The sequence below is a fragment of the Apodemus sylvaticus genome, chromosome 19 (assembly GCF_947179515.1).
Source record: "Apodemus sylvaticus chromosome 19, mApoSyl1.1, whole genome shotgun sequence".
NCBI lineage: Eukaryota > Metazoa > Chordata > Mammalia > Rodentia > Muridae > Apodemus > Apodemus sylvaticus.
The window spans coordinates 41,896,436-41,910,411 of record NC_067490.1 but is presented as its reverse complement, the minus strand read 5'-3'; the positions used below and the strand labels follow the sequence as shown (position 1 = coordinate 41,910,411).

At 46.5% G+C, this 13,976-nt stretch overlaps 1 protein-coding gene across 1 annotated transcript; it reads left to right on the top strand.

The window, feature by feature from the left end:
- Nucleotides 1-2,983: 2,983 nt before the first annotated feature.
- On the top strand, nucleotides 2,984-13,735 carry Ccn6 (cellular communication network factor 6). Its single transcript, XM_052163527.1, has 5 exons — nucleotides 2,984-3,031; nucleotides 5,898-6,201; nucleotides 9,617-9,853; nucleotides 11,697-11,890; nucleotides 13,454-13,735. The coding sequence occupies exons 1-5, from the start codon at nucleotides 2,984-2,986 to the stop codon at nucleotides 13,733-13,735; spliced, it is 1,065 nt and encodes a 354-aa protein (XP_052019487.1).
- Nucleotides 13,736-13,976: the final 241 nt, after the last annotated feature.

Here is a 13,976-nt window from a genome sequence, read left to right as displayed (position 1 = left end):
TACCCCCTGCCCGAGCCCCGGGGCAGAGACCCTCTCTGTACCTGGCATCGCCTCTGAACTTCTGAAGCCACATGCTCAGATCCCCACTCTGCCTGCAATGTAGGTTAGCCCCTGCTTCTTCTGCGCTTCCTTTTTGTCGTTAGCCTTTATTCAATGTTTCATGATAGATATGTTGTGTGTTTATCTATTCAAGGTCTGCTCTGCCAATAGATTACACAGCTCCAGAGGGCAAAGATTCAGAGTGTTTTATTGACCGAGCACAATGACTTAGCTTTAACTTTCTCATCTGTTAAATGAAGACAGCGACGGGGCTTTTGTTCACCTCAGTGAGCTGGGAAATTAAAAGAGATAATACACGCGAAATGCCCTTGTAAGTCACGAAATGTGCTTCCCATATTAGCTATGCTTAAGGCTGCGTCTGGTGGAGGGGCCTTCACAGGCTGAGTATGAATGAGATCATAGTGAGAGACGCTAGATCAGAATAGCAAGTGCTTGGAAATGCATGCGCGCCGGGACAGCTTTTACTGCATAAAGCTGAACGCAGCAGTTCCGGCCCCTGAAAATATCCCATTCCTCAGATCACTCGGTCAGTACTGAAATAGTTAAACACAGAGGAGGCTGGGAAAGCCGGAACAGTCGCCCGGCAGTGAGTGACCCAGAGCCCCTTAACCGCGGGAGGTTTTGTTAATTACTACTTCATTTCCTACTGAGAGGCAAGGACTGACAGACAACAGTGACACCCTCCCTGTTCCACAGTGGAGTTCAGAGTGAAGGAAGACAATTCCAGAAAAATGGCCGCTGCTGCCAGTTTTTCCACAAAGACAATGGGAGGAGCGTGAATCTCAGCCAGACCAATCTCTGCAGACCAAAGCAGCTCTGTGTTTGAAAGGGAGTGTTAGGGCCAGAGAGACGCAGTTGATTAGCCAGGGATGAAGAAATGATCAAGTCTCGTGGCCAGGAATCACTGGCCTGGGGATTCAAATGCCAAATGATCACTAAACCAGGACAATCAAAAGAGAAAGATGTGAGTGGACTCAAAGCAGACACAGTTTCCTCCACTGAGCCACTCTGGGGTTTTGTCTTAATTCTCAAGGAGCAGGATACCCCAGGGATGGTTAGTTTTGATTGTCAACTTGGCAGGCTCTGGGATCAATTAGGAAATATGTCCCTCCTCGGATCTGCATGGGTGTTTTTAGAAAGGAATAAGAGAGATGGGAAGATCTGCCCTGGCAGTGGGCAGCACTGCCCTGTGGGACAGGACCCCAACTAGATAGGGAGAAAGCAAACTGAGCTCTGACTTCCCTTTCTTTGTCCTGTGAAGGCAGCGGTGGTGGCCTGAGCAGTGGCCTCACGTTCCTGTCTCAACTTCCCTGCCTTGCCTGACTGTATCTTCAAAGTACAAGCCAACATAAGCCCTTCTTCAAGTTGCATTTGCCAGACATTTTAGCAGAATGAAGAGTAACTGATCCAAGACCTTAGGGTGGCAAATGAGGTTTGTATATGCTTGTATAAGCTTGGCCCAGAGAGTGGCACTGTTTGGAGGTGTGGCCTTGTTGGAATTGGTGTGTCACTGTGGGCATGGGCTTTAAGACCCTTGTCCTTGCTGTGTGAAAGTCAGTCTTACCCTGTTTGCTTTGAGAGGCCTACACCGTGCCTGTCTGGATGGTGCCATGTCTATCTTGATGATAATGGACTGAACCTCTAAGCCTGTAAACCAGCCCCAATTAAATGTTGTTCGTATAAGAGTTGCCTTGGTCACGGTGTCTGTTCACAGAGGTAAAACCCTAACTAAGACAGGTACCATCCGGGTGGCCCAGTGCACACAGAGCTGCGGGCTACTGTGTTGTGTACTTGCTTATGGCTACTGGCTCTGTGGGAACACCAGGCTCCCAGTGGTCACCGCTGTGGGAGGCCTTGCAGACTTCAAGCTCACAAGGGTAAGCAATGAGTTCAGGAGAAGAAAGAGGCCAGGACTCTGTAGACCGTGTGACAGGCCACAGGGAGAAGAGGTGTGGGAAGGCCAGGTTTGCCTGCTGGATCTTCAGGAAGCCAAGACTTGCATAGAGAAAGAACAAAGGTCAAGAAGGATACTCAGAGGTCCTGGTGACAATACAGGAGGGGTCAGGCTGGAGGCCACATGTGTGTGCACACGGGGTGTGTTTCTGGAGAAATGGTACAAATTCATAGTAGCTTACCTTTTAGATTTTTAAAGATCAGTTTAACTGATCCACAAAACCAAAATTGTATGTATTGATAGGTATCTTGTAGTATTTCGTATGTTAAAATAAAATCTCACTATTTCTATGAATGTGAATGGTCCTAGACTGGGAAAATCTGGGGTTAACTTTTCTGTCGTCTCCCACAAAACTGCAACTGCAAGTAGGGGCCTAGTTTAAGCAAATGTACTGTGTGGGGAGTCCACTCACAGCCTCTAGGTTTACTCCTTACGGTTGCCCCGGGGGTGAGATGTGTATACAACATGGGGTGGGGGTGGGGTCTGCTCAGAGGCAGCCAGCTGGGAGCTACCAGCTCAGGAAAGGCCCCTAGAATCTGATGTTGGAAGGACAGGAAACTCAGGTGACATCCAAAAGGGGAGAGACCCAACCAACACCCGGCAGAGAAAACACAGAGACCAAAAGTAAGGTGGGGACAGTATCTAATGCCACCATCTCCTGGAAGACCGGCTCAGCTGGCTCTCAAGACCAGGGCGCCAGGCCTCCCTCGGAGAAAAGCCTCCACTTGATCTTGCAGAGTCCCCGTAGGAAGGCGCTAGCCTCTGCTGACACACACTGTGCAGACACAAGGAGCTTCTAGAAGTCCAATGAAATACCCGGGCCACTGGAACAGATCCTCCGACGGAAAATGCAGTCTGGGAGCTGAAGCCCGGGCGGGAGGTGGAGACGTGGTTCCCTGTGCAGGAGACAGGAGATCTTTGTGCCCGGTTTTCCACCAGCCTCCAGCCTCCCACGCTCCCTCCGGCATCATGCGAGTCCTCCTCTTGGGCACTCTGCTCATAACGGGGCTGACACAGGTAAGTCCTTGTTTCGCCTTCCGACTCCAGCTGTGCATCTTCAGGCCCAAGGTAAAACAGCAAGGTATGGGAAAAACATACGGGTAGTTGTTTAGTGAGAAACGGGGAGCCATTTTCCCTTCCAGAAAGTTCAGTTTTAGCCCGGGAGTTTCATGAGAGATGCTGAACATTCCCCCCTTTGAGGTGTACACTCCGAAGCCTTCTCGTGATGTGTGAACAGTCCACTAGTGTTCCTTCTGTCTATTTACAGAGTCCACCTCAGCTCTCGGATGGGTAGCACTGACGGCCACAGCTGTAAATATGATCCTTTCGTGAGAGTTTATAGGCACGGGCTCATCTTTCCACAGTTTTCAGTGTGCAAAAAGCCCCTGGCAAAATCAAAAAACCAAACCAAATCAAACCAAACCAAACCTCCCCCCACCCCAAGAAAAAAATAATAAAAAATAAAAATAAAAAACGGGTTTGGCAATGATTTTTTTTCCCCCCAGCTAAGTAAGCCTGTCCTTGTTTGAAAGGAACGCTTTGGAAGAAACATTTAATTTTAAAAATTTACTACTACTTCATCTTTTCTCAAGCCTCGGGTCTCTCACTTTTTGTGAGTGAATCTGTCCATGGAAGCTCTAAATAATTCAGAGGGCAGAGCAAATGAAGTTTAATTTAAAATGAGCAATTCATCGCCTTGGTGCTTTTGAGTGAGAAGATTAAAGCAGGGTTACTTGCTGATTTATTTATTTACACGGTGAAGGTCATTGCTGGTTCTGACCTCTTCCGGTGACTTAGAAACCATGGAAGGGTCTGGAGTCGGAGCTGAGCCGGCCTGGGCAGCAGAGGAACTTTATACAGTAAGGGAAGCTGGTAGACTGTCTAGGAGTGTGAGGTTGCTAGACGGTCCTAAGGAGGGTCTCAGTGACCGGTTCTTCTCGCTGTCACAGCTGGAGGACATTTCTTCAATAGCTGTGCGCCCAGCTTTCTCCTGTTCTATGCTGTAAGGAGAGGCAGGTGGTTACTGTCGACTGAGGGCTAGGACAAGTTCTTAAACAGCAAATATTCCAGCACGCGGAGAGATGTACAGAATAGAAAACAAGTGCGAACCCCAAAAGATATTGTACTTAGACCAGAAAATATCATGCTGTGTTTAATTTTGCCTTAATGATGTGTGGGGGTTTGTTTGTTGTTTTTGTTTTTTTGGGGGGGTGGATCACGGTGATAAAATAGCAGAAAAACAACTGAAGGAAGGGATGGTTTATTTTGGCTCTCGGTTTCAGAGGTTTCAGTTCGCTGTTGGTGGCTGAACAGCTCAGCTTCTGATGAGACACAATATGGCAGCAGAAGTGTCTGATAGAGGAGGGAATGTACCTAGGTTTTCCAAACAGCCCATGGTTGATATTTCCAATTCAAAGAGAATGTGGCATGGTGTCTCGTAAACAGTGGGGCGTGGTAGGGCATGGAGAGATAGCCATGACCAGGGCAGGCAGGACTTGAAGGTCCCATGCTCGCAAGTTTGCACCGTAAGCCACAGACAGTGGGGACCACAGGGGAAGATCCAATCAGATACAATGGTATTTAGTAACTGTGAAAAGAGAAAGAATAGACAAGAGTGTGAGGGAGAGGAGTTTGGATGACTCCAAGTTTTCTGACTTCGAACACTGTCTAGGTACAGGATGAGTTTTGAACCCTGGTTTTTCCTGGAGGACGTTTGGATAGTCAGCTATGTGGGCCTTCGGGCCAGTGGTGACGTCTCTGCTGGGAATTCAGTTTTGCAGGTGCATACATAGCATGGAAGAAAACAGAAGGTGAGGCGGTGAACAAGAGAGCTAGGTGGTAGTATGCAGAACTGAACAATGCAACAAAGTAACAAAGTAACAGGTCCAGGGCGCCATCCACCACAGGCTAACCGGCTGGGAGATCTGAGATGGTCGTGATGAAACCAAGGGAAAGGATTTTACACTGAAGCTTGAGGGACTCGTGCCCTGTGAGACTGGAATGACTCGAATTGACTTAAAAAGTTACCATGAATGCTGAATAAAAGTGACTGTATAGCAATGGGAGGAGAGGTCCTATGAAGGCTCGATAGATGCCCCAGAGTAGGGGAATCGAGGCCAGGAGGTGGGAGAGGTGTGGGTGGGGGAACACCCTCATAGAAGTAGGGGGAGGGAGGATGGGAGGGATAGGGTCTATCCAGGAGGGGGGAACTGGGAAAGGGAATAACATTTGAAATGTAAATAAAGAATATATCCAATAAAAAAAAAAAAAAGAAGTCACCCAAAGAAAACCTAATAATGGGCTGGACCGCAATGGTAGGAGAGAGGTAGGAGGCCAGGGAGTAGTGGTGGTGGTATGTTTTAAAGGTGTGACTAACAAGATATGTCAATGAGATTGGACGTTAGAGTGTGAGCCCAACATGACCCAATGTATAAGGTCTTTTGGGGAAAATATATTTGCTCAAGTAGGGAAGAAAAAAAAAAAAACCAAAAAGACTGGAGGAGAACAGAGATTGTGCCCCACCTAGGTGGCACAGTTAAGCAGGCTTTTAGAGACTTCAGAAGAGTTAGCTGGTGGTTGGGAGATAAAGAGAGGGAAGGGAGAGATCTTGACTAAGAGGCTTCAGTGCAAACATCAGGAGGATGAAAGCTATGCAGCAAGTTAGGAGACCGAGGGGCGGCGGTGGGGGGTGGGGCGGGGTGGGGGGAGGAGGAAGAAGAGGAACAATGAGGAATCGGAAACCAATTGAAGTCGGGAGTGGCTGTGCCAAATACTGATGTTGTAACTTATCAGACTGTAGCCCAACTGTTTGGCACATATCCCCTCCAGACCCATGAGTAGCCTCAGGATCCTCTTCTAATGTCACCTTTATCACCAAATGCAGCTCTGTCAGGGCAGTGCGGCACAGGGCAGTGCGCCACCGGACTCGACCCCTGGAGGACGGCCTGGAGCAGCGATGGAAGCGTATCAGCGTAAAGAGGTCTGCCACTGGCCCTGCAGATGCCCCGCTCAGAAGCCCGCTTGTCCCCCTGGCGTGAGCTTGGTGAGGGACGGCTGTGGGTGCTGCAAAATCTGTGCCAGGCAACCAGGAGACATCTGTAACGAAGCCGAGATCTGTGACCCACACAAAGGCCTGTACTGTGACTACTCGGGGGACAAGCCTAGGTACGAGATAGGCGTGTGTGCATGTAAGTGTCTTCTGGCCTCATTGGAAAAGGCTGCACTGCGACGCCTTTCTCCCCCGTAAGGGTTAATTCAGAGTAGAGCATTCCGTTTGGCTAAATACAAGATGAATTTAGATTTTGTGCACCTGTGGGATGGCTCAGTTTTACTGGATGACATACGAAGTCAAAGACACATGTTTGAAAGCCTATTATTTTGTATTGTATCAAAGTTTTACTGCAGTTCTTAGCTGAGTTGGGGTTGTTTTTTTGTTTGTTTGTTTGTTTGTTTGTTTTTTGGGGGGCAAGGTCTCCCTATTTAGCCCTGGCTGCCCTCCCTAGAACTTGCTCTATAGACTGAGCTGGTCTAGAACTCATAGAGATAGATCCACCTGCCTCTGCCTTGAGTGCTGGATTCAATGTGCCACCAAGCCTGTTTCAAGTAGCTGCTTTTCATGATAGAATATAGAAAAAGATTATGTCTATAGGGTCTCACTTCAAAATGGCAGCTTTCGTTAAAACTGTTTGAAATAAATCTGGATTCAGCCGCTCCTGTAAGGAGAAACTAATCTTTAGAAATGTATGACGTAAAACGTGAGGATGTAGACATGGTATTCACTTTCCGCTTCATCCTCCATCTGACTAACCACCGGGTCCTGGTCCTCATCACCGAACACTTGCAAATCTGATCGTGCGCTCTCTGGGTCTCAGCTCATGTGACTCAGACCATCTGAAATGATAACATGCTGACAATAATCCAAATGACAAATCATTTAGGACACATGACATTTCTAATAAAAGCCTCACCTCAGAGACGTCTAGTCACCACAGGAAAGTTCAAGTGGGAATGCAGGACCTTGAACTATTGGCCAGGGACAGACCTAGACCTAGACAGCAGCTTGATCTGTAGCTGGTACCTTGACAGAGCTTAGCTCCGCTGTCTGCTGAGTCTATGCCCCCTGCACAGAGGCAGAACAGTGTAGCGGCCACGCAGCCTGGAATGACGAAGCTATTCAGGCTTTTATAGAGAATTTGTGGATCTCTGACCAAGAACACTGGTTGTAAATCTTCTAAAGTCTGAGGATCTTACAGTCTTAGAAATCACTGAGGACTGGAGCTTCTGCTAATGTGGGCCTCTTGCCAATGCTAATCAGTGGATTTGTAATTTAAAAGTTTGTTTAAATGTAACACATCTACGAGCTGATAGGAATAATTTTTTTTTTTTTTAAAGACCATTACTGAGAGCAAAGAAAATTTTAGTGAGGAGAAGGTTGCTTGGCATTATTGAAAACTTCCCTAATGTCTGGCTCAGTAGGTGACTAGATCCTTCCATCTGCTTCTCCTCCAAGCTGTTGTTTTGTGGTTGGAATCTGAGAAAGACGGCTCCACACAGATACGCCATTAGAAGAGGGTGGACCTTGTCAGCATGCTTTGCAGACCCTTACACGAATACTTCTGATAGATTCAAGGGTGACACGTGGTGGCTCCTTAGAAACCGGCTGCACCGTGGGATCTGAGACTAAATCAATGAACTTTAATTCTAACATGAAATACCCAGACTCACGGGAGCTGTCTCACATGTGATTCTAGCACTGAGGGGGTTGAGGCAGGATTGGGAGCTTGAGGCCAGCCTGGGCTACATGGGAAGGTGCACAGTTGTTCAGCTTTCATGCACGTCTGTGTAGCACACATGCAGCTGGTCCCTCACAGCAGTCAGAAGAGGGTACTTGATCCTCCGAGACTGGAGTTGCCACATAGGTGCTGGGAATGGAACAGGGGGCAGACCCTATCTTAAAAAACAAAAACAGGGCAAATCAGTTCAAATCCTAACAACCACATGGTGGCTCACAACCATCCATAATGAGATCTGATGCCCTCTTCTGGAGTGTCTGAAGACAGCTACAGTGTACTTACATATAATAAATAAATAAATAAATAAATAAATAAATAAATAAATAAATCTTTCAAACAAAACAAAACAAAAAAAACAAATACAAAATCACCAGGAGTTGGTCTCTGACTCCTGCACGGTTTTGTCTCTGGGTATTTGGAAAGTTCCAGTTTCCTATTGTGTACCTAATCAAATGTTATCTCACTATGTATTTTAAACTATCACTCTCAGCAGAAAGTTACGGCCTTTGGTAGATAAGAATCCAATCTGAGGTGGCTATCAGTTTCCCAAAATCCTTTTACTTAGAAGTGTGAGTTCCATCCCTGACAACAAACACTTTGAGCTGTTTCCTTAGAAGTGACTATTAAGCAGGGCGGGTGGTGGTGGCGCACACCTTTAATCCCAGCACTTGGGAGGCAGAGGCAGGCGGATTTCTGAGTTCAAGGCCAGCCTGGTCTACAGAGTTCCAAGACAGCCAGGGCTACACAGAGAAACCCTGTTTCAGAAAAAAATAAAACAAAACAAAAAAGAAGTGCCTATTAGACATGCTACTATTCATTTTCAAGAAAATCCTTCCAACAGTACCCAGGTCTGAACACCCATGGTTTATCTGGGAGCTACTTAAGAAATGTTCTGACTGAAAACCTGACTCCTTGTCTTCTAACACTAGTATTTTCTTTAAGACTGCCATTGTGGTTTTGCATACTGAATACTTGATTTACTCTGTCATACACTATTAAACATAAATGGGTAGGGTTTTATAAAGCTAGCTTACTTTGCCGTGCCTCTTAACACTGTTAAGGTAGCTCTATTACAAGTGCAGGAGAGGCAGAACACAGCTACTGCCTGTGCTGCCCACACCATGCTAAGGCTTCAGTTTCAGCCATGGCTAACTCTGTCCCGCGGATGATGTCACACATCTGCGACAACGATGCCTGTCACATTCCAGTGACCTTTCAGATCCTTTACAAATACTCCAGCCATTCCTGAGGGGTTGGTGGGACACACTGAAATTGCACATCCTGGAAGGGAAGGACAGCCCTTGGAGGACATCCTTGCCTCCTGCAGTTTTCGGCTACCCTGCAGTACTACAGGCAAACGCTGCTTCCTCCAGACCGCCTATGGATGCCTTCTGGCTTATATTCATGTATCTGATAGAACTGTCTCCTCGGGTATCAACCAACCACTTATTTATAACTATTTCACTGCAAGCTTAGGACTCCTCCTCCACTTCCTCCTCCTCCTCTTTGCATTTTCCGAGAAGGGTTTCTCTTCATAGCTTTGGGTGTCTTAGAACTCAACCTATAGACCTGGCTGGCCTTGAACTTGAGATCTGCAGATCTCTGGAGTGCTGGGACCATGGCGTGTGTGGCCACCACATGACAAACCTTTTTGTAGATGTTTCCACGAAGGAGATTCTAAAAGAGGCGTTAAGGAATTAAGAACTACATTCATAAAAGAGACTGTTACAACTGGAGTGGGTCTAACTAACCAAACCATATAGCACCTCGCTTTATTCCTTTTTTTGGTAATCCGCTTTTGTCTTTTTAGATCTCGTGGCTGTTGGATGTGAGTTCAACAGGGTCCATTATCAGAATGGCCAAGCGTTTCAGCCCCACCCGCTGTTCAGCTGCCTCTGTGTGAGTGGGGCCATTGGATGCACGCCCCTCTTCATCCCCAAGCTGGCTGGCAGCAACTGTTCTGCAGCTAAAGGAAGAAGGAAGAGTGATCCCTCAAACTGTGGCGGGGGACCCCTGCACTACTCAGCGGGCTACAAGACAATGCCAGGTGCGCCTAGCCTCAGCCTCAGCAGGGCTGTTTCCCAGGGATCACCTTCTGTGGTCCTTCCCCATTCCTTTATGCACCACAGGCATCAAGAATTTCCTGGCTGGGGGCGGGCTCCAGATTTACAGTGACTTAGCATTGAAGTGTTTGCCTCAGGCAGGTATATTCCAAGTATCCGAAAAGAAAACTTCACATTTTGGTTTTGAGAAAAAAAAAATTCTGAGTTTTAAAATGTACTAGATCAGGAAACTTCTAAAATCTTCTGCTTCTTCTCACTCCCTTCTTAGGAAAATTGAACAAATACTATTCACAAGTACCTTTAAAAAAAAAAACCCTGTCATTTGTTGTTGTTGGCTTGTTTTGGTTTTGGTTTTTTGGATTTGTTTTGTTTTGTTTTGTTTTGTTTTGTTTTGTTTGAGAGACAGGGTTTCTCTGTGTAGCCCTGGCTGTCCTGGAACTCACTCTGTAAACCAGGCTGGCCTCGAACTCAGAAATCTGCCTGCCTCTGCATCCCAGAGTGCTGGGATTACAGGCGTGCGAATCCCGGTCATTTGTAATCTACTATGGCCAAGAAGTTTGACTACCCCGGTTCTTGTGTTTCCAAAGTTTTTTATATGGTACCAGAATAAATGGAAAGTTGATTTATAAAACTATTTTTTTTTTGAGGAGTAACACATTTTGAGGTTCAAAATATCATTCTCAATACGGTGGGAATAGCTACCGTATCGCAACACTGTAAATCTATGTAGTCAAAACAATCGAGAAAGACTCCTGCTTGTTTCGTTTGAGCACCTAGCTGAGGGGTAAATGAGGCTCTTACTCACACGCTGGAGAAAGTTCCAGACAGGAGTTCTGCTAGGCTTACTTATTATGTTCTTAACCAGTAAAAATTATAAGAGAAATAAGTTTTAGGTATTTAAAAATATCTTAGGAAAACTGTAACAAACTTAATTAAAGTTTTATAAACCAAGTCATTGCAATTTCTATTTCATCTAGCTTGTCACATCCCGTGTGAGGCCCACAGTATCCTCTATGCTCATCTCTTAGAATCACCCGGGAGATGCTCAGGGAAGCAACTGTGGATGAGCTATGAGTAGGGAACTGGACCCCCGCCCCACCCCCCACTGCCTGCTGCTCAGAAGAAACCAGAAAGATAATAGCTGTTCCACCTCTATGAAAAGACATTCTGAGACTGTTGCTGTACGCCAGTGAACCAGACCCTTGGCTCAGATTAGCACACAGCATATAAGATTTGTTACCTCAACACGTTTCTTTAACGTACATTGTGAACCTGACATTCTGGGAGTAAGGTGGGGCGTTGTGTCCGCAGTTAACGAAGCACAGGTCTAGGAATTTAAGTGCTCAGATCACACTGTTTACATCAAGGCCTGGTGATCCATGCCTGTATTCCTAACGCTTGGAAGGCAGAAAGGTCACGAGTGAGAGGACAGCGGGAGCTACACAGCAACGCTACGTAGGAAGGAAAGAAAGCCCGCGCTATTCTAATTAATGTTCTGAATTCCCTAATCCTACCCGCATTTACTTCTGTATTTGCTAAAAGAATATCAACCAGACAACAGGCAGACCCTGACTGGAACATGAGGCCTAATACTCAGAGGCAGAATGAAACAGGTAAAGATAAAGAGCCTTGACCCTCTAGGAACCTACACGGCCACGGCCACATTCGATTGCACGGTAATTTAGGGAGTTGTAAGGGAAGGGGACTTAAAAGGGTAAGCTTCCAGTCTTTCATGCAAAAAGCCTGACAACTCTTAACTAGACTTAATGTTCAATAACCGAGTCCGGGTAAGCGCACATACGCATGCACTTCGTCCATTCCTTTCAGCTTATAGGAATCCCCCACTTACTTGGAAGAAAAAATGTCTCGTGCAAGCAACAAAGTGGACTCCCTGCTCCAGAACGTGCGGAATGGGGATTTCTAACCGGGTCACCAACGAAAATGGCAACTGTGAACTGAGAAAGGAGAGGAGGCTGTGCTACATTCAGCCGTGCGGCAGGAGTGCATCCAAGGCAGTGAAGGTAAAGTGTGACCTGACTTAACTGAATTACGGACGCAACGGTAGGGAGTGAGTGTGCCTATGCTCTGGAGGGAGGGGTTGTACTTGGCTCTCATCAAACAAAACCACCTGACCGTGACTCGTAAAGTCAAATGATCTCAGAGGGCGGCAGGTATTAATCTAGCTCAACTCTGCAGAGAAAATGTCACCTTGAGAGACATTAACCACTCTAGGTGTCCTGTCAGTGTGGGTCTTGAGCACCCCAGCCTCTTGCAACACACTCCCCTCCATGCATACTGTCTCTTCAGAGTAGACCTTTCTTGGATTCTTTTTTTCTTCTTTCTTCTATTAGTTATAGAAGCGTAACCAAAGTAGTGAACATAAAATTCAAGTTGTTACTCCATAGCTATGAAAACAGAAGCTCTGATCATCGCTACATGACTGGTTGTCTTGGCGGAGGACCACACCAAAATGCTCTGTGCATTATAGAGGAAGCTTGCCAAAGGCCCACGCTATCCTAAAGCGGGCATAAACCTGTAGAGCTGGTCTTATTCTTGGTTGAGGCAAGAGAATTATCACTTTTCTCTTTTTCTTTTATGGAGGAAGGGTCTCTCTCTATAGCCCTGGCTGAACTGGAACTCACAACGTAGGCCAGACTGGCCTTGAATTCAGAGGCACAGCCATTTGCCTTAGAAATTAGTGAACAGCGTATCGATCTGTTACCTCAACACATTTCTTTAATGTACATTCTGAACTTGACATTCTGGAGTAAGGCAGGGAGTTGAGTCCAGTTAACAAAGCACAGGTCTAAGGAAGTATCAGTCACTTTGAAACGTGTGCTGCCTGGGGACAGGCGGTGTGGTGCTTCCTTCAGTGTAACCATGACACCTTGCTTGTGCACGTTCGTCTATCCACCACCCACGCCAAACTGTGTGACATGTAGTAAGGAATTTGCGGAGTCTTAGGTAAAAACAATAAGGTACAGCTCTTGAAATGAAACAAGTTTTCATTTATTGTAGAACTGAATGAAAGAAGACTGACAGAATGATAGAGGGAAGGTGAGGCACTTTATAGAGAGGAGGGAACTACATGTCACAAACATTTAATAGACTTTATAAACCAGGCCAAGCCGAATTAAAAGTATAAAGGCGGGGTTTATTCGAGCAGCTCTTGGGTGGTGTCACGGGGCCATGGAAACTGACATGCTCACGGGGTGATGGCAGGGATTGCGCGGAGGAATGCAGGGGCGGAAAAGAGCCCTGACCAAAAAGTCTGGATTATATAGGGAGGAGCCTCTGTGGGAGAGGAAGCCCAGCCCAGGGCTGCCGGGTTCAGGGTGGTGGGCGGGGCATGCCAGCCACGCCCTGTAACAGGCAGGACCGAGGGCCGCTGGAGAACGTGGAGGCTGGTCCGCTTCGATGTGTTTAATAGGTTCGATGTGTTTAATAGGCACCTCGGCAGCTTGTCCTAGTCTGAAACCCAACATCATCAGTGCCCAAGACATAACTGCATCTAATATCTGCCTAATCCTTAAGTTACTGCAATCTCACTTAAAGAATAACCTTTTAACTTTGCGCCTTTTCAGATCCCCAGAGGAGAAACATGTCAACCCACTTTCCAGCTCCCCAAAGCTGAAAAATTTGTTTTTTCTGGATGCTCAAGTACTCAGAGTTACAGACCCACTTTCTGTGGAATATGCCTGGACAAGAGATGCTGTGTCCCCAACAAGTCTAAAATGATTACTGTTAGGTTCGACTGCCCCAGCGAAGGGTCGTTTAAGTGGCGGATGCTGTGGGTCACGTCTTGTGTGTGCCAGAGGGACTGCAGAAAACCAGGAGATCTATTTTCTGAGCTCAGGATTCTATAGAGCCAAACAGGGAGGAAAGGCTAAGTCAATCGCGCCATAATGAAACCCCTGAAGACGCTACACAGGGCGGGACTTACAACACAGAGAGGGTCGATTCTTGCTCGCTATATTTGTGACAATAGAAGCTTCTAAAACATATACTAATAAAACAAAAATGAATGTTTGAAAACTTTTAAATAGAACCTATTTCTTGAGTATAGCCTCATAATTACATAATATACAGACAAATGGTTCCAGGTAA

Excerpts from the sequence above, each read along its gene's own strand:
- Ccn6 (XM_052163527.1), top strand. The coding sequence starts at position 2,984 with ATGCGAGTCCTCCTCTTGGGCACTCTGCTCATAACGGGGCTGACACAG. Across the intron at positions 6,202-9,616 it reads CGAGATAGGCGTGTGTGCAT|ATCTCGTGGCTGTTGGATGT; the intron begins GTAAGTGTCTTC and ends TTGTCTTTTTAG. Across the intron at positions 11,891-13,453 it reads GTGCATCCAAGGCAGTGAAG|ATCCCCAGAGGAGAAACATG; the intron begins GTAAAGTGTGAC and ends GCGCCTTTTCAG.